At 47.9% G+C, this 19,876-nt stretch overlaps 1 protein-coding gene across 9 annotated transcripts in view; it reads right to left on the reverse strand.

Annotated features, from left to right (window-relative positions):
* Positions 1–19,876, reverse strand: part of RAP1GAP2 (RAP1 GTPase activating protein 2) — a 219,175-nt gene that overhangs the window by 44,970 nt on the left and 154,329 nt on the right. For 7 of the 9 annotated variants that reach the window (XM_045164911.1, XM_045164909.1, XM_045164906.1 and 4 more), the window contains 7 exons: positions 18,487–18,522; positions 13,215–13,259; positions 12,463–12,495; positions 11,843–12,055; positions 10,572–10,675; positions 2,129–2,207; positions 1,300–1,353 (listed from right to left, as the gene is read on the reverse strand). In XM_045164911.1, coding sequence (XP_045020846.1) covers positions 1,300–1,353; positions 2,129–2,207; positions 10,572–10,675; positions 11,843–12,055; positions 12,463–12,495; positions 13,215–13,259; positions 18,487–18,522 — 564 coding nt within the window. The remainder of the gene's footprint in view (positions 1–1,299; positions 1,354–2,128; positions 2,208–10,571; positions 10,676–11,842; positions 12,056–12,462; positions 12,496–13,214; positions 13,260–18,486; positions 18,523–19,876) is intronic. The other 2 variants (XM_045164905.1, XM_045164908.1) reach the window with 1 other exon arrangement.

The raw sequence follows: 19,876 nt of genomic DNA on the forward strand, positions 1-19,876 counted from the left end.
AACCTCGGCAATTCAGCTTTAATTACAAAGGGGAGGGCAGTCTGAGTGATAGAAAATGTTCGATGGAGCGCAGCATATTACTGGGAAGTACCTTGGATGCTCGGATGGGGTTAAAGAGCTGTCTTAGAGGAGAAAGACTCTGGCACATTCTCCACATGGGAGAAGATTCTGCCATTAACTCTGCCACCGCGTGGGGACAAATAGTGTGTCAAGCACAATCGCGAAGATCTGAGGTGTTGATTCTAGGGGGTTGGGATGTCCCTGACAGGACAGGGTCCCTCTTCACGCACACCCGCACCAGACGTTTCACCTCCTGGTTCCTGGTTGTCAGAACCGGGACTCAGGAAATGGACTGACCAGCCCCAGCCAGCCTCAGCTGGCCCACAGTGGACGCTCAGGAGCACCAACCAGCTTGCACGATCTCTGCCTATACCCTGTGGGTGCCCAAAGCAGTAGCCAATGCCCTGGGTCTCTTCCTACGGCCAATTATTTTTTCATTTAAAACAAAAATTGTATTTTTATTTTTTGGCAGTGCTATGCGGCGTGCGAGATCTTAGTTCCCTAAGCATGGATCAAACCTATGCCCCCTGCATTGGGAACTTGAAGTCTTAACCACTGGACCACCAAGGAAACCCCTCAATGACCGATTTAAAGTGATTCACTGTCCACGTGTGATTTAGATCCTTTCACGCCGAGTTGTTCTTGAATGGGCCTATGAGTTCATTTTGTTAGTACTGTTTTTCTCCTCACCTACACCCACACATCAGAACTGGGGTCAAGACCAGGCCAGTCCTAAAGAAGCTGTTAACAGAAGACCAGCCGAGTCGATTAACTAGAGCCCGGCGGAAGAGGCCTAGCTTGTGAGGCCTCAGAACTGCAGTAAAGTCGGCAACGGGGAGCCGAGGTCTGGCCTTGTTTCTTAGTGGGGTTCTGCCTTCTGCTTGCTCCCCGACTCCATGCTCATGGCTGACCAGGTCTGCAGCAGCCCCCCACCTAGAGGCAGAATCACTCCCCAGCTCAGCACCAGCCTTGGGGAGATTCAATCAGGGTGAGATGGAGAAACTGCTACCCATCTGCTGTCCCCATTCATGGGGGCCAGACACCCAGGTGTGAATAGGGATGGGTTTCCAGCAGATCAGTTTGTGAAGGGGTGGGCAGGGAGAGGCGAAGACATGGAGGTTTGTCATGAAGACCCCACAAAAACCCCCAAGATGCAGAGAACTTCCCACAGAGCCACAGGCATGCAAATCCGAGCCAAGCAGCAGAGGCCTGAGTCAGGGGGAAGGGGAAGGTCCTCACCTTGGGGTACAGGACAGGGTTGAATTTCAGCCCCACTGCGTCGTCACAGAAAGCCTGAGCAAGGAGAGAGAAACACATAGCTCAGGGACCACATCCACGGAGCGCACCTGGGCTGCCCTGCCCACCAAGAGAAAGAGCATGAGGCCAAGATCTGCAGGGCCCAGGAGTCTGGGGTCAGATGCTGGGCACTGCTGGTCACTCGCGTGTGGTCAGGAAAGTCAAGAGACCTTCCTGGTGTTTCCCACTGAAGTGAGGCCACCAAAGGTATCCAGCATGGTTCTGCCTGGCCTTCCCACTCCCGGAGTGTGGGTCCAACCCAACGCAGCTGATCATCCTTCTTGGCCCACTTTTCTGACTCAGTTCCCAACATCCCAGAGAAGGGACCCAGGCCCCTCCACCCGCTGATGGCTCCTTACCTGAAGGGCTTCTCCGTCTGGATCAACAGCCTGACCATCCCTCAACCCCAACCATCCTCTGCTGTGAAGGCTCCCAGCTGCCACCTCCCCTCCATCCTCCTCTGAAGCCCCACCCTACTCTCCGTATCCAGGCCTGTCCCTCCATTTCTCTGGTCTCCTGAACTAGCCGCAAACTTGGGGTAAGAACCTGGGATAAGAGCAGCCTGTTTCCTGAAAAGCTTCAGCAGCGAGGATGAGATGGAGTAGGGATTTGGGGGTGTCCACCAACAGCTCCCCCACCCCATGCATGCAGTCAAGGGTCCAAGAGAACAGTGGCTCCTCTTTCCCAAGGGCAGAGCCCACCCAGGACAAGCCTGCACCCCCAAGACCCAGCCTAAAAGAGGAAGCCACCTCCTCTTGGTGCCAGCTTTTACCTTTGCAATCTGAGGGACACTGGGCAACTTGCTCAGTCCGGCCAAGGGAATCCGCTCGTGCACCGTCTTCACTTTGGACCTACACACGTTCAAAAGATGAGAAGAGGTGAAGATCACCTTTCACGACATGGATGAGGATGAGAAAGGGGAGTCCACAGAAATGGAGTCAATGAGGAAGGTGGCTGAGATCACAACAGGCCACAAAGCAGGTACCTGAATCATGTCACCCCTGGGTCAGACCTGCCTCATGCCACCCGACCCAGGCATTGGGTGCCCCTGACTTAAATGGGAAAACAGAATCCTACTTAGGGACCCCACGGGAAATGGATACTCAAAGAACCTGCTGGGTACAGCTGACTGCAACTGAAACACAGGAAATGCAAATAGTCACCTTCAAATTCAACATTATTTTTTTGCTTCTTGCTGGGTTTTTTGTGTTCTCCAGAAGTGGGCAGAGCTTCTGGATATATTCGGGTCTGACATGCAATTAAACCTTAAGAAAAGAAAACCTAATATTTGAAAATCTGGACTTACTCAAAATATAAATGGGATGCGAGTTGCTTTATAAAGAGATTCACCATAAGATTCTAAATTTAGCCCATTCCCCTGATTCATTCAGCACATTATGAAAGTGTTGAATTCTACCGAATGCTTTTCTGCATCTGCTGAGATCATCATATGGTTTTTAATCTGTTAACCTGGTGGATTACATTTCTGTTGAGCTATCTTTTCATTTCCTGGGTAAAACTCCACTTGCTTATGCTGTATTATTTTTTTCATATCCTCCTGAATTTAACTTGTTGATATTTCATTTAGCGTTTCATACCTACGTTCAGTAGCAACACTGGCCTATTTTATTTTCTTGTGCTTCCCTTGTCAAGTTTTAATATCAAACCTCAAAAAATAGGAAGCATCTCATCCTTTGAAATAGTTTGTATACCATAGGAATTTTCTGTCCCTTAAAGGTTTGCTAAAATCTGTCTGTGAAATCTCTGGGCCTGCTCTTTTCATTTGGAGGATACTGTTGGCTACCAGTTTAGGTTCTTTAACGGTGAATGTTAAGGTTGTCTACTCTTCACCGAGTCAATTTTGGTTAATTTATGTTTTATTCTATAAAATTATCCATCAAATGCATTAATATTCAGTTGTTTTTGGTGTTCTCTTAAGACTTCATTTCTATTTGTAGTTGTATCCCCTACTTCATTGCAGAAATAATATCTGTTGGTATCTTTTCTGTTTTCATTATCAGCCCTTGCTGGGGGTTTAGTTTATTAATCTTTTCAAAGAGATAGCTTTTAATTTGTTTACTATCTCTATTCTTTTTTTTTTTTTTTTTTTGCTTTCTACTTCACTAGCTTATGCTTGCCTTTTTTCTTTCCTTCTATTTTCTTTGGTTTCTGCTTTGCCTAAAGCTATGACAAACCTAGATAGTGTATTAAAAAGCAGAGACAACACTTTGCTGACAAAGGTCCGTAGAGTCAAAGCTATGGTTGTTTTTTTCCAGTAGTCATGTATGGATGTGAGAGTTGGACCATAAAGAAGGCTGAGCACCAAATAACTGTTGCTTTCAAATTGTGGTGCTGGAGATGACTCTTGAGAGTTGCTTGGACTGCATGGAGATCAAACCAGTCAATCCTAAAGGAAGTCAACTCTGAATTTTCATTAGAGGGACTGATGCTGAAGCTAAAGCTCCAATATTTTGGGCACCTGATGCCAAGAGCTGACTCATTGGGAAAGATTGAAGGCAAAAGGAGAAAGGGGAGGCAGAAGATGAAATAGTTAGATAGCATCACCGACGCTATAGATAGTGGGAGATAGGGGAGCCTGGCATGCTGCAGTCGATGGGATCACAAAGAGTGGGATACAACTTATCAACTGAACAACAACATTCTTTTTCTAACATCCCAACCTGCATGCTTACACACTGAATCTTTCTTCTTTTTTGCAAATGCATTTAAAACTAGACATCTCTCCCTAAGTACCACTTTAGCTGCATCCCACACACTGATAGGTGGTATTTTCACTGTCACTTAGTTCTAAATATTTTGTCAGTTCTTTTGTGATTTCCCCTTCAGCACATGAGTTATTTAAAAGGGCTTTCTTTGTTTTTTATTTTTTTTACCATTCCAAATGTATGAGTTTTATCTTTCAGTATTTTAATTGCTGACTTCTAATTTAATTTTTGTATGTTCTGGGAATATAACCTATTACATTAGTTAGAAAGTCACTCAGTCGTGTCCAACTCTTTGCGACCTCATGGTCTATACAGTCTATGGAATTCTCTAGGCCAGAGTACTGGAGTGCATAGCCATTCCCTTCTCTCTGGATTGGTGATATTCCCAATCCAGGGATCGAACCCACGTCTCCCACATCACAAGCGGATTCTTTACCAGCTGAGCCACAAGAGAAGCCCCCATATATGATATTTATTATTTGAAATTTGCTAACTTGATTCATGGACTGTTTTTTCATGTCCATGTGAGCTTGAAAAGAATGTATCTTTTTTATCTTTTGTTGAATTCAGGAATGTATCAGGAATGTATGTTAGAAGGTCAAATTTGTTAACTGTGTTGTTCAAATCTATACCCTCACAATCTTTGTGTCTGCTTGGTCCATTGGTATCTAAGAGGCATTCCTGAAATCTCCCACTGTAGCTGAGGATTTGTCTACTCACATTCCTATCAGCATTCGCCTCTTTAGCCTCAAGACTATGTTACTAAGTGCAAGTTCATGACTGTTAGACTTTCCAGGTGGACTGTTCTTTTGATCATCATGTAGGCTGAGGCCTCTGAGGGGTCCAGTAAAGAGCATCTTTCCTGGCCCAAGTTATGAACAAAATCAGAAAAAAAAAAAAAAAAAAAAGAAATTAAAAGTAAGGCAGCTGGGGACTTTGCTAGTAGTTCAGTGGTTACGACTCCGCACTCCCATTGCAAAGGGCTCGGGTTAGAGATCTAAGATCCCACACGCCACACAGCATGGCCAAAAAAAAAAGTAAGGCAGTTGGAAATGAAAATGACTCCTTTGGTACTGATAAAGGTGAAGAGGAAGTACAGTAGCTTAGCGTGAAGGTGAAACGGATGTTTAAACTAAACCCCAGTTATCCACCAGTCACAGTGCGGGGCAGGGACAAGCCTCCTCTCCTGGGGTCTGCTCAGGTGAGGCTACAACACAGGGAGCAGAGGGAGTGCCCCAAGGGCAGACAGCTTCAAGAGGAAAAGCGAAAAGGATACAGCTACCTACATCAAGTTCTTACTGCAAATTTACCTACCAAGAGGGTGGAGAGAGCCAGGAGTGCTACACAGAAGTGTTCCTTCACAAAGCAAGGAAATCAGGAGCAGGGAAGGATTCCCAAGTTACAAGAGTGCTCCTTTTATCTCTACTGATGCATTTTCCTTGAAATTCTATTTTTTTCCGACAGTACTATTACTATGCCAGATTTCTTAGCTAGTATTTTTCCAGAATATCTTTTCTATTTCTTCATTTTAAATCTTTCCATGTCATTCTTCTTTAGACATGACTCTTATAAGTAGAATACAGCTGCATTTTAGTTCAATCCGATAGCCCGAGATTTTCATAGACTATTTGTACTTGTGCTTACTCATATACTTGGAATTGTTTTTATCACTTTGTGTTGTTAATAACCCTGTGTTTTTTCTTTTTTCTCCTTCCCTGCCTTCAGTTTGGTAAACTTTTTAAAATTCTTTTTATCCCTCTGCTGGTTTAAGAGCTATATATTGTATTTCTATAACTTCCAATACACCTATTTATATTTTTCCAACAAACTCTAAACTTACTTGCCATTTCTCTCCTGAGGAAGGAAGAAGACACAAGAGCTACTGAACTCTTTCCTTCCCACTGTCTTTTGTATAATTGTTTATAAATTTAATTCAAGAATTTTTTCTAGGAAAAAAAAAGAATTTTTTCTTTAAAAAAATTCTTTTTTCCAGTCAGTAATTAAATTTATCAACATAGTTTATCTATTTCTTCTTACTTTTTAGTTGCATCTTTTCTTTTGGTTTTTCTTTTCTTCTAGCTGAAGTATATCCTTTAGTGATTCTTTCAGTTAGATTTTGTGTGTATTATTCAGCCATTAAAAATAATATATTTGAATCAGTTCTAATGAGGTGGATGAAACTGGAGCCTATTATACAGAGTGAAGTAAGCCAGAAAGAAAAACACCAATACAGTATACTAACGCATATATATGGAATTTAGAAAGATGGTAACAATAACCCTGTGTACGAGACAGCAAAAGAGACATTGATGTATAGAACAGTCTTATGGACTCTGTGAGAGAGGGAGAGGGTGGGAAGATTTGGGAGAATGGCATTGAAACATGTAAAATATCATGTATGAAACGAGGTGCCAGTCCAGGTTCGATGCACGATACTGGATGCTTGGGGCTGGTGCACTGGGATGACCCAGAGGGATGGAATGGGGAGGGAGGAGGAAGGAGGGTTCAGGATGGGGAACACATGTATACCTGTGGCAGATTCATTTTGATATTTGGCAAAACTAATACAGTTATGTAAAGTTTAAAAATAAAATAAAATTAAAAAAAAAAAAAAAGAGAGACATTGACCAGACAACCCACATATTTGAATAAGCAGTTACTTCCATGGAAGATGAATATCATAAAGATGAAATAAATAAATATAAATAAAGATAAAAAAAAAAAAGATTTTGTGAATAATGTACTCCCTTCATTTTTTTAAATGTCTGAACAGCTTTCTTCCACCATTTTAAAGCTACTGTCCCACTGTCTCATGGCTGATAAGAAACTTGCTCTCAGCCTGGTTGTCATTCACAGATAATCTATTTTTAGGTAGCTTTAAAAATTCCTATTTATCTTTGAAATTCTAAATGAAATCTGTTCTTTACAAGTTTCAAATAACTACCTGCAAACCATCTAGATCTAGAAACTTCTGGAGAGAGAATTCTTTGAGAACTTTTCAATTTATTCCACTACTGTTATTGATCTGGTCAGGTTTTTCACCTCGTGTTAAATCTAGTCATGGATGCCCTCCTAGAAAAGCATCTGCTTCAAATGAAATTTCCGATATAATAGCATGGGTTGAACACAATGGGCTTCTCTGGTGGCTCAGTGGTTAAGAATCTGCCTGCCAATGCAAGAGATGCAAGAGATGTGGGTTCGATCCCCAGGTCTTAACCACTGGACTGCCAGGGATGTCCCTAATCTTTTGTCTTTAAAACAGTTTATTTTTTCTAGAGGTTTGCTAAAAATACAAAGTTAATGGATATCAGAATTTAACTTGGCTTGCTATAATAAATCCTTTCCAAAGCTTGGATATTTTCCTACCCTCTAAACGCTGCTGCTGCTGCTGCTAAGTCGCTTCAGTCGTGTCCGACTCTGTGCAACCCCATAGACGGCAGCCCACCAGGCTCCTCTGTCCCTGGGATTCTCCAGGCAAGAACACTGGAGTGGGTCGCCATTTCCTTCTCCAATGCATGAAAGTGAAAAGGGAAAGTGAAGTAGCTCAGTCGTGTCCGACTCTTCGCGACCCCATGGACTGCAGCCTACCAGGCTCCTCCGTCCATGGGATTTTCCAGGCAAGAGTACTGGAGTGGGGTGTCATTGCCTTCTCAGCTCTAAACGCTAAGTTATGCTTTTTTAGAGGCAGGATCTTTTCTTTCACCAAACTATTAGGGTTTGGGTTTTTTTTTTCCCTCTCCTTCTTTTTATACCCAAACTTAAGAAAGGTGGAGCTTCCCAGTTGGCGCAGTGGTAAAGAATCCACCTGCCAGTGCTGGAGACATGAGAGACACAGTTTGATCCCTGGGTCAGGAAGATCCCCTGGAGTAGAAAATGGCAACCCACTCCAGTATTCTTGCCTGGAAAATTCCATAGACAGAGGACTCTAGTGGGCAGTCCATGGCGTTACAAAAGAGTTGGACATGACTTAGCAACTCAACAAGCACACACATTGAAAAAGGTGACATCTACTCAGGCTTATTGTTGCTGCTGCTAAGTCGCTTCAGTCATGTCCGACTTAGATGGCAGCCCACCAGGCTCCCCCATCCCTGGGATTCTCCAGGCAATAACACTGGAGTGGGCTGCCATTTCCTTCTCCAGTACATGAAAGTGAAAAGTGAAGTCGCTCAGTCATGTCCAACTCTTAGCGACCCCTTGGACTGCAGCCCACCAGGCTCCTCCGTCCATGGGATTTTCCAGGCAAGAGGACTGGAGTGGGTCACCAGTGCCTTCTCTGCTCGGGCTTGTTACTTATCTCCAAATTGTAAGGAGATTCTCCTTGGCAACTCTCACAGCACACACATGTTGTTAGAATCCTCAGATTTTAGCTGGAGAGCTGGTTGCTCTAAGACATCAGTTAAATAATCCAGAAGCTGACAGAGAATGAGGAAGAAGCTGGGATAGAGTCACTGCCAGCAGGGGAATTTCATCTCTGCATAATTTCTTCTTTGTGCCTGGTGAAGTTACTAGGCCATGGGGCCAATTTTTTTTACATCTGGCTTTCAGTATACCATGTGGTTACCCAACTTCCTAGCTGGTGAATGGCTTCTCTCTGCCACCCTGCTCACTGGATTTCTACTGGGAAAGCCACATTTGAGCTTAACTCCCCAGGGCATTTTTTTTAAAAAAGAATCCTATGCATTTCTTTTTAGTATTTATTTATTTGGCTGTGCCTGGTCTTAGGTAGCACGAGGGATCTTCGATCCGCCTTGTCGTATGCGAGATTTTTTTAGTTACAGCATGCGGAATCTTCATTGCAACATGTGGGATCTAGTTCCCTGACCAGGGATCAAACCCGGGCCCCCTGCACTGGAGGGTGGAGTCTTAGCCACTGGACCAACCAGGGAAGTCTCTCCCCTAGGCATTGATGTCAAATGCTACTGACCCAAAACAACAAAAGTGGTTCCATGTGGAAAGACCCCTGAATGTTCCAGGGCTCACCCTTACTTCTAAACAGCACAGAATTATCTCCAACATGCGGCAAACCTGAGTTAGATCCCTGGGTTGGGAAGATCCCAGTATTCTGGCCTGGAGAGTTCCATGGACAGTATAGTCCCTGAGATGGCAGAGTCAGACACGACTGAGCAATTTCCATTTCATCTGCTCCCTCATTACACTGCTTTCTAAGGAAGAGGCACTGAGGTCAGTTCTTAATATCACCCCATAGATTACCAAAGAATATAAAAATCATCAAAATATGCTGCGTGCCAAGCATCTTTCTCTCTCTTTAAGTCCAGGTGTGGCATTTCAGATAGGATATGGTATTAGAAAAAGAGGGTTAGATCCTTGTGTTCAATTATCTTCTTACTCAGAAATGCTACCCCATCTGGGTCTGACTTTTATTAGGAAAGGAAGTAATTTTCTTCACAGAGGTTCACCAACTTGAAATCCTATTAGGACATGGGGATCCAGGTATTACTCTCTCAGAATATTAGTGCTAGCGATTTAATAGACTCTTCCTTGCCTTGCAAACATCATTTCTAGCCAGGTGAACCTCACCAAAGAAAATTGGTTCCTTTCTTAAGAAAGAGCAAATCAAAATTGGATGAGTGCTGACAACTTCCTTGTACCAGCTCCCCCCTCCTCCTATCCTTCCCGTTGCGAGGCTAGTTGTCACTCTCCATCCCATTTTTATCTCAAAACTTGGGCAGAGAAAAAATGCTATTGCTCTTTTCCAAATACCATCAAGGACTTCCAATTAGATTCACAAATATGGGAGCTTGACAGGTTCCCAGCATACTGCTAAGCACCATTGCTGATTTTCCCTGCTTCTCCACCAGCCCAATGGGGACAGAGGTATTTAAGATTGACTCTCTGTGTTCCCACAGCATCCTGTGCAAATCAATAAAATCATACTGTGCCATGCATTAAAATCCTCTGTGTTTCTCACCACTAGGCCTGCAGAGAACATGGCCCATCCCACTGTCATCATTGCAAAAGATGTTCTTAAAAAACACATAAGCCCAACAGAAACCAATTCCAGTTCCTGCCCTTGAGAAGGTCATAATCTGGAGAGAGGTCCCCGGCCTGTGAATCAGTGCTCCGGTTGTTACCACCATTCCTTTTTGGGGAACCCAGGGTACACAGAGATGCTTTGGGACCTATTTTCCGTGGCCGGATGCACACTGGAGGCAGTGTTCTGGTAAACCTTCTCCCAGGACAGTCTGGAGCTGCATCTCAGCAGGATGAACCATCTTTCTCTGAGTCCCAGTCCCCACAAGAGAAGCAGGTGGGGGTACGGTCTAGGTGACCTTGAGACCAGACACCACACTGACTCCTGCAGTCAGCCAGCTGGCACAGACACCTGGTCTCCCCGCCTGGCAACTCACACAGAGCCCCAAGACTCCAGCCAGGTTTATTTCCCCAGCACACCTAGACCAGACCGGTCAGACCGGTATTTCTGGGTACCGGCCACTAGAGGCGTGGCCTCCAACAGAGCCAAAGCCCCACCTGAGAATGATCCGAAGGTACTCAACACCCTCAGCCTCCTCACACTTTACGGACAGGAGCAAGTTTCCCAGGCTGCTGCCGGTACAGTAGAAGTTTAGATGATCCTAGAGACAGAAATCAGACGTTAGCGGGGATGGGGAGGACCCTCCAGACATGTTCCCCCAAATCACCTGCTTCACCAGGAGTCAGAAGCCCCAGAGCAACAAGGAAGAGAAAAAGGGAATCTTGTGGTTCTGCTGAGGGGAAGGAGGAGAAGGGCCACAGTAACGGGTTCCAACTGCCCGGAGTCCCAGGACCTGCCAGGCACTGGGCTAAAAGCCCAATATCCCTTCACTCCCTTAATCCTGACTCTTAACTTTATGCAGAAGAAAACATCATTGTGCCCATTTCACAGCTGGGTAAACCACGTTCAGAGTCGTTAACCATCCAAGGTCACACCACTAATAAGTGAAAGATCCAGGGTTCCACATCTGTCTTGACCAAAGCACAAGTTCTTCACCACAAGATACCTAGTCTGCTGCCTCGCTCCCAGGGGCAATCCTCCCCAGTTCAGACTATTTGCAGGAATAAAGCTGGGAGGGTGGAGCCAGTTGGTGCTCTAGACAGTGGGTCTCTCCCTGGCTCAGGGAGCCCATCTAGTTAGGACCAGTTATCTCAGTGTGGAGCCTGGAATCTTCATTTTAACACATTCCCCAGGAGGTGCTGACAACATAACTCCTAAGACTGCAAAGCTGCCTTAGGCTGGAGATTTCGGGAATCTGCCCTCGGGACTTCCGGAACCTGGCAAGTCTGGTGGGCAGAATATATTAAAGGAAATGTAAAGTCGTCACTTTTAAGCCATCAGAGGCTCACAGCACATCATCTGGTACAAGTACCAAGGGGGACCTGCTAGAATGAGGACACAAGAGACTTGTACTATTTTGATAGAAACAGACTTCCTAAGTGTGAGAACATTTTTTTTTCCTTCCACTCTCCTTTACCTCCAAACACTACCCATTCCATCACCTTCTAAAATATGTGTCGGGGGTGTTCCCAACCTGGACCCATCATGCACGAGCCTTCCTGGCTCTGCAAACGCTCCGTCTGCCCCACCCTTACCCCCCACCCCCGCCCAGGGGCAGAACCAGTCAAGACACTGGCAGGCAGCGAGGACAGGGGCAGGATTGGGAAGAGGAGAGACAGAGAGAAAGGGGGCCTGGAGAGGAACGCCAGGCTCCTGCGCCCACCTCCAGCAGCTATTTATTTCCCTGCCCTGGGTCCCCGGGCCTTACCTTCCCCAGGAAGTGCCTGCGATAGGCCCTGGCTTCACCCTTGCACTCGAGCTTGTAGCCAAACGTGCTGGGACTGAGGCTGTCCTCCTCCTCATCCTCACAGATGCTGCTGCCCAGGGAGGTCGGTGTGCTCACGTTCTCGGGGTCCTCAATCCAGTAGCCCCCAAACTGGGGCAGGACGATCAGGGGGTATGGGCCTCCCTTCTCCACAACCTGGAGGCAGAGGGAGAGTCTGGCACTGCAGCCTGTCCCGGGTCTACAGAGGAGGGGAGGGGTGCCGGTGGGGTGCCTCAACCTTCCAACCGCTCCAAGGAGGGGATCCCATCTTTGAGGCCAAAAGCAGTAACATGAACCCCTCCTCTAAGCCCTGCAACATCTCCAGTTTCACCGACCCTGGAGCACCAGAGGTGCAGAGCTTTGGCAGATACCTCCAATTTACACATGGAAAAGCTGAGGTCACAAAGGGGATAATGGGAAGAGACCTCAGGCCCTCAAGTTCCAGGGCCAGCGTTCTCTCCCACGTGGGGCCGGGCAGGGACCATCAACATCATCACCATCAGCTCCCCCAGCTGCACCCCAGAAACAGGACCCAGAGCTGAAGGCAGCCAGGGGGCTCCTACCTCGTCGATGCTGGGGTACGGAATGTAGTCATCCTGCAAGACAAACCAGACAATGTCACCATCCATCCCCGCAACACCCATCAGGTTTGACCACTGTTTCCATTCCCCTCTCCCAGATGGGGGAGGTAGTGGGCTGGGGGCCTGGCAGACTGCAGCAGGGCCTTGGGAGGATCAACGGGCAGAACACCGGACAGAAAAACAGCCTAGAGGCAGCTCTGGAACCTGGCTTGAGTTCTTCCCCAGAGTGACAGAACCTGAGTGCAAACCCTGCCAGCTGAAGATGCAGTATGCAAAGCGCTGAGGCCCACACTTCTGGTGACCCAGTTGCTCACCCTAGGAGGCTGTGACAGGAAGGTAACCTCTGATCCCATCCAGCCCCCTCCAGGTAAGAGGGCTGACCTCCAAGTGATGAGCTGCACCCGTGGGCCTGGGCAATGTAAGTTGAAGCTGAGAGTTGATGCCTCTGGAACCTGGAGCACAGAGCCCAACACCTCTACACACGGCGTGTGGTCCATTCACAGGAGTGGGTGCAGAGAAGCCAGGCTGAGCCTCAAGCCTTGTCTCCACCCCAGTTCACCCAGAAGCTGTCCCAAAGGCATCAAGCCAGGGCCCCCCTTGCTGCCCACTATGCCCCAGTCAACATGGTGTGGTCACTTAAGTGGCTCATGGTGAAAATCTGAGATAGACAGCGTAAGATAGCAGAACCCAGCAAGCCCGCTGTGTCTCCTGTCTCTGTCACCCGCCCAGCCCACCTTGTTCTTCTGGGGTCCCGGCTTCTGCTCTTCAAGCTTGATCCCCTGCAGAAACAAGGAAAAGAGGATCCATGGAAAAGCAAAGGTCACAGAAGACAAGCCAAACAGAGGAGTTTATCAGGAGCAGCTGCCTTAGCTGGCAGGTAGTGACAGCAGCAGCGGCAGCTGGCGCGGCCCTTACACACTCAGGCCTCACAGAAGCCTCGGGCAAGGCAGCAGGTTAACAGCATGGGCTCAAGCCAGATCACAGGAGTGCCAAGCCAGATCGTGGGGGGTTCAAATCCCAGCACTGCCACTTACGACCTGATGACCTTGGGCAAGTCATAAAACCTCTGTGTAGCTCAGTGTTCCCATCTGTAAAATGGGAATGAAAATGGCACCTACTCTGGTAGTGAAGATTCAATGTTGAGAATGTGTTGAGCCCTTGGAGAGTGGTCAGAATATGGTAAAAGCTATAGGTAAGCAGCTTTTCCATGCTGGTGCTTTTTTTTTTTTTTTTGGCTGCGCTGGGTCTTCGTTGCTTTGCACAGGCTTTATCCCTAGTTGCAGCAAGAAGGGGTTGGTTACACGGGCTTAGTTGCCCCATGGCACATGGGATCTTCCCAGACCAGGGATCAAACCCATGTCCCCTACATTGCAAGGTGGCTTCTTATCCACTGTACCACCAGGCAATACCTGTTCCAGCGCTTAAACATCTCCACCAGGCTCTCTCAAAGCCAACAGGTGAGGGGTGAGGGATGGGAACCTGCATCTTGGGGTGTCGGCACCCACAGGCTAGACTTCATGCCACACCAGCTCCACCCCTCCCTGGTGGGAGGCCCCACGGCTGACAGGCGGGTGGCCTGGTCCTCACTCTGCTGTTGTCTTACTGCCAGTGACCCTTGATGAAGCTGAGCCTCGTGCAGCTTCCACAGCGTCAGTAGCGAAATGAGGATTCTAACATCCACCCATCCATCTCACAGAGGTGTCATTGCAACGGTCGGGCACCTTCACTGGGCCTGGATTAAAGGACACCATCTGCAGGTGTCTGGAAGATGCTCTTCTGGGGAGCAGGGCCCAGTCCAGCAGTGCCACGTTCTGACTTAAGTGGGTTTTGAGGGGGTGGGGTACATGGTGTTCCCAAAACTGTTTGAATAAATTCCGACAAGGGTGTGAGATGCTGGGACATGAAGGTCCCTCTGGAGAGAAGAGTGTCCTGCAGCAGCCCCTGCCTGATCATAATAATACAGAGCAGGAACGTGACCTTGCACAGTGCTCCCTCCTTCACTCTCCTCTGAAAACCCTCAGCACCTATTTACCAACATGGAAGCAGGGGCCCTGGGAGGAGGTTCCTGGAGCTAGTGGCTGTCAGCACCTGGAGGTGAAGCCGGGCTGTGTGTCTACAGTGCAGAGGCCTGTCCCACAGCCCTCAGAGCCCAGGACTCCTGCTCACTCACTGGGTGGATTTAGACTCGGGCTTCTCCGGACTTGGTGGGACTGAGTCACCTGCAGCGTCGTCCAGGAGGGCGTGGGGAGGGCCCCTCCCACTCAACAGGCCTTCCTTTCCCCACATGGGGCGAAAACCACCTGAATGGACAGCAGTCCCCGACCAGGGAAGCAAACTGGGAGGGTGAAGAGAGGGGTGATGTCAGGAGTTGGTCTGTTTGTCCTTCATTAGTCATCCCTGCCTGGAAACAGCCCTGGGCAGGTGAGCAAACCTCCTCCAGTGCCCTCCCCCCGACAGAGCCGCCGCCCAGCACTGGGGCCTCTCCATGTGTCAGCCTTTGCTATTGTTGTTAGGTCACTAAGTCGTATCCGACTCCTTGCGACCCCATGGACTGCAGCACACGAGGCTCCCCTGTCCTTCACTATCTCCCAGGGCTTGCTCAAACTCATGTCCATTGAGTTAATGATGCCATCCAACCATCTCATCTTCTGTCGCCCCCTTCTCCTCCTGCCTTCAATCTTTCCCAGCATCAGGGTCTTTTCCAATGAGTTGGCTCGTCACATCAGGTGGCGAAAGTATTGGAACTTCAGCGTCCGCATGAGTCCTTCCAATGAATATTCAGGGTTGATTTTCTTTAGGATTGACTGGTTTGATCTCCCTGCTATAGGTTTCATGATTATGGCCCCCTCCCTCATCCCTGGCCATGTGGACACTGAGGTTCAGAGAGGTAGAATGACTTCACCAAGGATGTTCAGCTAGAGAGTATCAGATAGAACTTGAACCCAGGACCGAAGGGATCCAAAGGTTGTTCACTTCTGTTGCTTCAAAGGATTGTGCTCTTCTTCAAATCCTTTGACTCTCGGTCAAGGAGGTCAGGAGTCCTGGATCTTAGTCTCAGCTCTTCACAACTCTCAGAGAACCCTGGATGCTACAATACTCAAGGCTCTGTCTCCACGCCCGCAGCATGAAAGAGAGTGCCCACACTCAAGGACAGACTCCGGCCACACTTCACACCAGCCACTTCCCCACATGACTTTCAGACACACTGAAGAGCTGGAAGCTGTGGCCCCTCGGAGGCTGGGGCCCAGTGGGCACTTGGCAGAGGCCCAAGCATTGGGAAGTCTGGTCTCAGCCCCAGGTAGTCTCAACTGAGATGAAATTGACCACCCACCCACAGGGGTCAGCCACCTGCCGTGGAGACAGAAAGGAAGCATAAAAACCAGACCCTTGGGAATTCTCTGGTGGTCCTGTGGTTAAGACTCTGAAGCTTCACTGCAGAGGGTGTGGTTGCATCTCTGGTCAGAGAACTAAGATCCTGCAAGCCTCGTAATATGGCCAGAAAAAAATAAAACAGACCCCCTGCCCTTGACAGGCTCCCAATCTAGCTGAGAAGACAACTCAGCAGCCTTGAAACAAGAGAATGATGAGGTCAGTTGAGTGGGGCTGGATTCTGTGCTCAGAGAAGCCCTTTGTGGGGAAGGCAGGGCTAGGGGGAGGGAAGTGGGTAAAGAGATAGGGGTGAGTGGATTGCAGGAGCAACCAGAGAGAAGGCAGGGCAAGCTGCAAATTCCCCACCAGCTTGGCAGAGTGCAGAGCGGGACTCCAGGGATTGAGGTAGAAATCCCAGCTTTACTTAATTATATGTTGCATCCCACGACTCACTGTCAAGGCCAAGGCCCTCCCTGTTTCCGAACTTGACTGTAGGTTCCCTAAATACATATAAATTAGCTTGTATTCCACACACTGCTGGGCACAGAAGGGGATTTTTTAATAACTTGCTTGTGATAATAACACAACCACTAATAATAGTTTTCCCTTAAACCATCCCTACCTCTCCCCACCCTTAGGGCGGCGACTTGGCTTTTCCATGAGGACCATGCTTGATTGCTGGTGGCAGTCACCCTCTCAGCAGCTCCACCTGCATCTCAGGCTGACTGTGGGCACTTCATTTGCCTCCCTCCTAGAGCTTCCAAACCATCACTACAGAATCTTCCTTCCTGGAGCCTGGAGCGTCTACTTAGCCACCATAACATAGTGGCTAAGCCTTCTGGCTCCAAAGCTAACAATAATAACTTTCCAGCCCTTGAGTGCTTTACTTAATAGCTCTGTGCCTTGGTTTTCTCATCTGTGAAATGGGGATAACAATATACCTACTTCCTGTGGGACTTCTCGGGAAGAAATGAGGTGACACCTATCAATCTCTGAGCCCAGAGAAAGTGCCTGAAATGTGTAGGCTATCATCAGCATCTTCTTCCCATCTGTAACTGTTATTTCTCATTTCATCTGGACAACCATGTAAGTGGGTATTTGCATTCTCATTTGTAGAGCTGTGCTATCGTGATTTATGAGAAATATTAATATATATTTGGTATAGCAGCCAGGTCCCAGGGGCTCCCACTGGCCAAATCTAAGACAACTTGAGCATTAAAATATTTTATTATATAGACTATAAACTATAGTATAATCAGAATCCATGAGTCCATACTAATGAGTGAATGGATGAATGGATGGATGGATAGATGGACAAATGAACAAATGAACTGAAAAAAAGGGAAAGCTCTTCTGATTGTAGAAAGCCAACTATAAACATAGGAAAAACCTAAAACCCTTGGCATTTCCTAGGTGCTAAGAGCAATGGAGCATCTCTTTTTACAGCATTTGAACCTTTGTCCTTCATTCCTGAAACAGCTCCAGAGCCAGAAAGGTGAAAGGGGTGTCCTGTTATTCATAAGCTTATGTTAATGAGGTAACTTCTGGGAAGCCCCTAAGGATGGGAGCTTGTTGCTAGGGGAACCAACCCTAATTAGAGGATTGGAACTTTCAGCCCCACCCTCAACCTCCAGAGACAGAGGAGAGGCTGGAGAGTCAATCAATCACCAATGGCCAATGATTTAATCAATCATCCTGTGTAAAGAAGCCTCCACAAAAACCCACAAGGACAGGGCTTGGGGGATTTCCTAGCTGGTGAACACACACTGTTCCCGAAGAAGGCATGGGAGCTTGCATCCCTTCCCACATACCTTGCCCGCGGCCATCCTTCCATCTGGCTGTTCCTGAGTTATCTCTTTTTATAATAAGCTGTTAACCTAGTAAGTCAGTGGGTTTCCTGAGTTCTGTGAGTCGCTCTAGTGAATTAATGGAACCAAGGAGCGATCATGGGAACCTCTGATTTATAGCCAGTGAGTCAAAACATGAGTGATAATCTGGATTTGGAATTGGGGTTGAAGTCAGAGGAGGGTGGTCTTGTGGGACTGAGTCCTTCACCTGTGAGATCTCCGGGGAGACTGTGTCAGAACTGGGTGAAATTGTAGGGCACCCAGCTGGTGTTGCTGAATTGTTTAGTGTGGGAAAACGGCCACGCGTTTGGCATCAGAGTGAAACGAGAACAGTGCTGTGAGTAGACAGAAAACAGGAACCAGAGGCTCAGAAAAGGGTAGGAACTAGTGCTAGCGAGTGTTAGAAGCAGGATTTGAACTCAGGTCTGTCTCCTACTTGGCTGCTCTGCCTCCCAGACATGAGATGACTCCTCTAAGAAGGGGCTTTCTTTCTGACCCATTCCAGGAATGACGGACCCTCTCAAACCCTCCCCACATCTGTCTGCCCTGCTGGCAGGTTCTGTTTATCTTCTCTCCATCCTTCAGGCAGGAACCATTCCAGAATCCTGAGTGCTGTTCACGTGGAAATGGCCTAGGCCCTCAGAACTGTGAGTGCTCTCTTCTCTGCCCTCCCTCCAAGGACCTGAGTTTTGCCCGTGGGTTTCTCCTGGTGTTGTGTCCTGAGGTCACTGTGGCGCTCCCACCCGGGCCTTGCCCCACCCCACCCCACCCCCACATCGAGGATGCTTACCTGCATTTTCTCCAGCATCTCGAAGAACTCCGCTGACTGAAAGACACAAACAGGGCAGAGAGACAAAGACAGGGCATCAGCCAGGAGGTAGAGAGAAAAAGTCTCCCTGCTGACTGTCTGGAAGCTCAACCCCGGCTTCCCCAGGGATGAAATTCATTTGGATCAAGAGAGAAGATAATTTGATTTCGCCTTTGCAGGGCTGAAAGGGCCAGAACACCCCATAGGACAAGACGGGGAACAAAGCGCACCCAGGCTGGCACATGGCCCTGGAGAGAACAGTTACTCAGTCTCTGTCAAGAGGGAGGGGCCCCTGGGAAAAGCCGAGGTTTCCCCAGCGCCTGGAGATTCACCCTCCGGCAGCATTCGTGTTTGGGATGCTTTCAACCCAACAGTGGGGCCAAGATGTCCCACACAAATAGACTTCCAAGTTTTGTGGCAACACACAGCCCCTTCTGTCTCCTCACAAAAGTCTCACTTAGAATTCCAGCATACAAAACCAGTTAAAGCATGCTGCCCTGGCCAAAACAGCTGTGGAAGCTTGAGCCCTGGCGGGTCACCTCTGCCTGTCCCTGTCCGCTGTCCCCAAGGGACATTTCGGGAACCCGAGAACTTGAGAGCAAAGCCTGAAAACTGCAGCCTCCAGGAGCCTGGATGGGTTATTTTTAAAATCATAAACTATGTAAAAATTTTAACCTACTTTGGTGCCAACTTTGTAAACTCCAGATAAGACCAAAAAGAGAAAAAGAAGGTGGAATGGAAGGGTGAGGGGCTGAAAGCTGTACCCTAACAAAACACAGGCAGAGGTTCCACCAGAAGTGTCCCCACTTCCCATTCTGTGAAAAGAGCCCTACTTTCTTCTGGGCATTGGCAAGCCCTGAGTTACTCAGCACACAGAATGGACTGTCCCCAGATGAATAGGGAACAAAAGAAAGCAGTGAAAAGGAAACATGTCCTTGTCGCTTCTCCACGTAGAGGTAAGGCATCCATCCTGCCTTCCTCTGCAGGCACCCACAGGCCAGAACTGCCTGATGTCCCCGTCAGCCTCCACATTCTCAGAAGAGAACCACCATGGAAGGACCCTTATGGAGTCACGGGCAGAAACCAGGCCCTGCTTCAGACTCCAAGTGATCTCTCCCAAGCTAAAACTGGCCCATCAGAGGCAAAGAGTTTCCAACTTCTGCGAAGTTCAGGTTCCAGGGTCTGGAAACCCCACGTGTGAACGTTCAGGGTTGAGGACAAGCTTCGGGCACCCACATCAAGCACCTGTGACCAGAAGCAGCCATCAAACATCCAGCTCTCAAATCTATCCTTCCCATTTGCTCTGTGGATTCTAACCAACTCCAATCTCCAGGATACCAAGAATAATAAAGAACTTACAGAGGGACTTCCC

This window comes from Bubalus bubalis, chromosome 3 (genome assembly GCF_019923935.1).
Source record: "Bubalus bubalis isolate 160015118507 breed Murrah chromosome 3, NDDB_SH_1, whole genome shotgun sequence".
Taxonomy (NCBI): domain Eukaryota; kingdom Metazoa; phylum Chordata; class Mammalia; order Artiodactyla; family Bovidae; genus Bubalus; species Bubalus bubalis.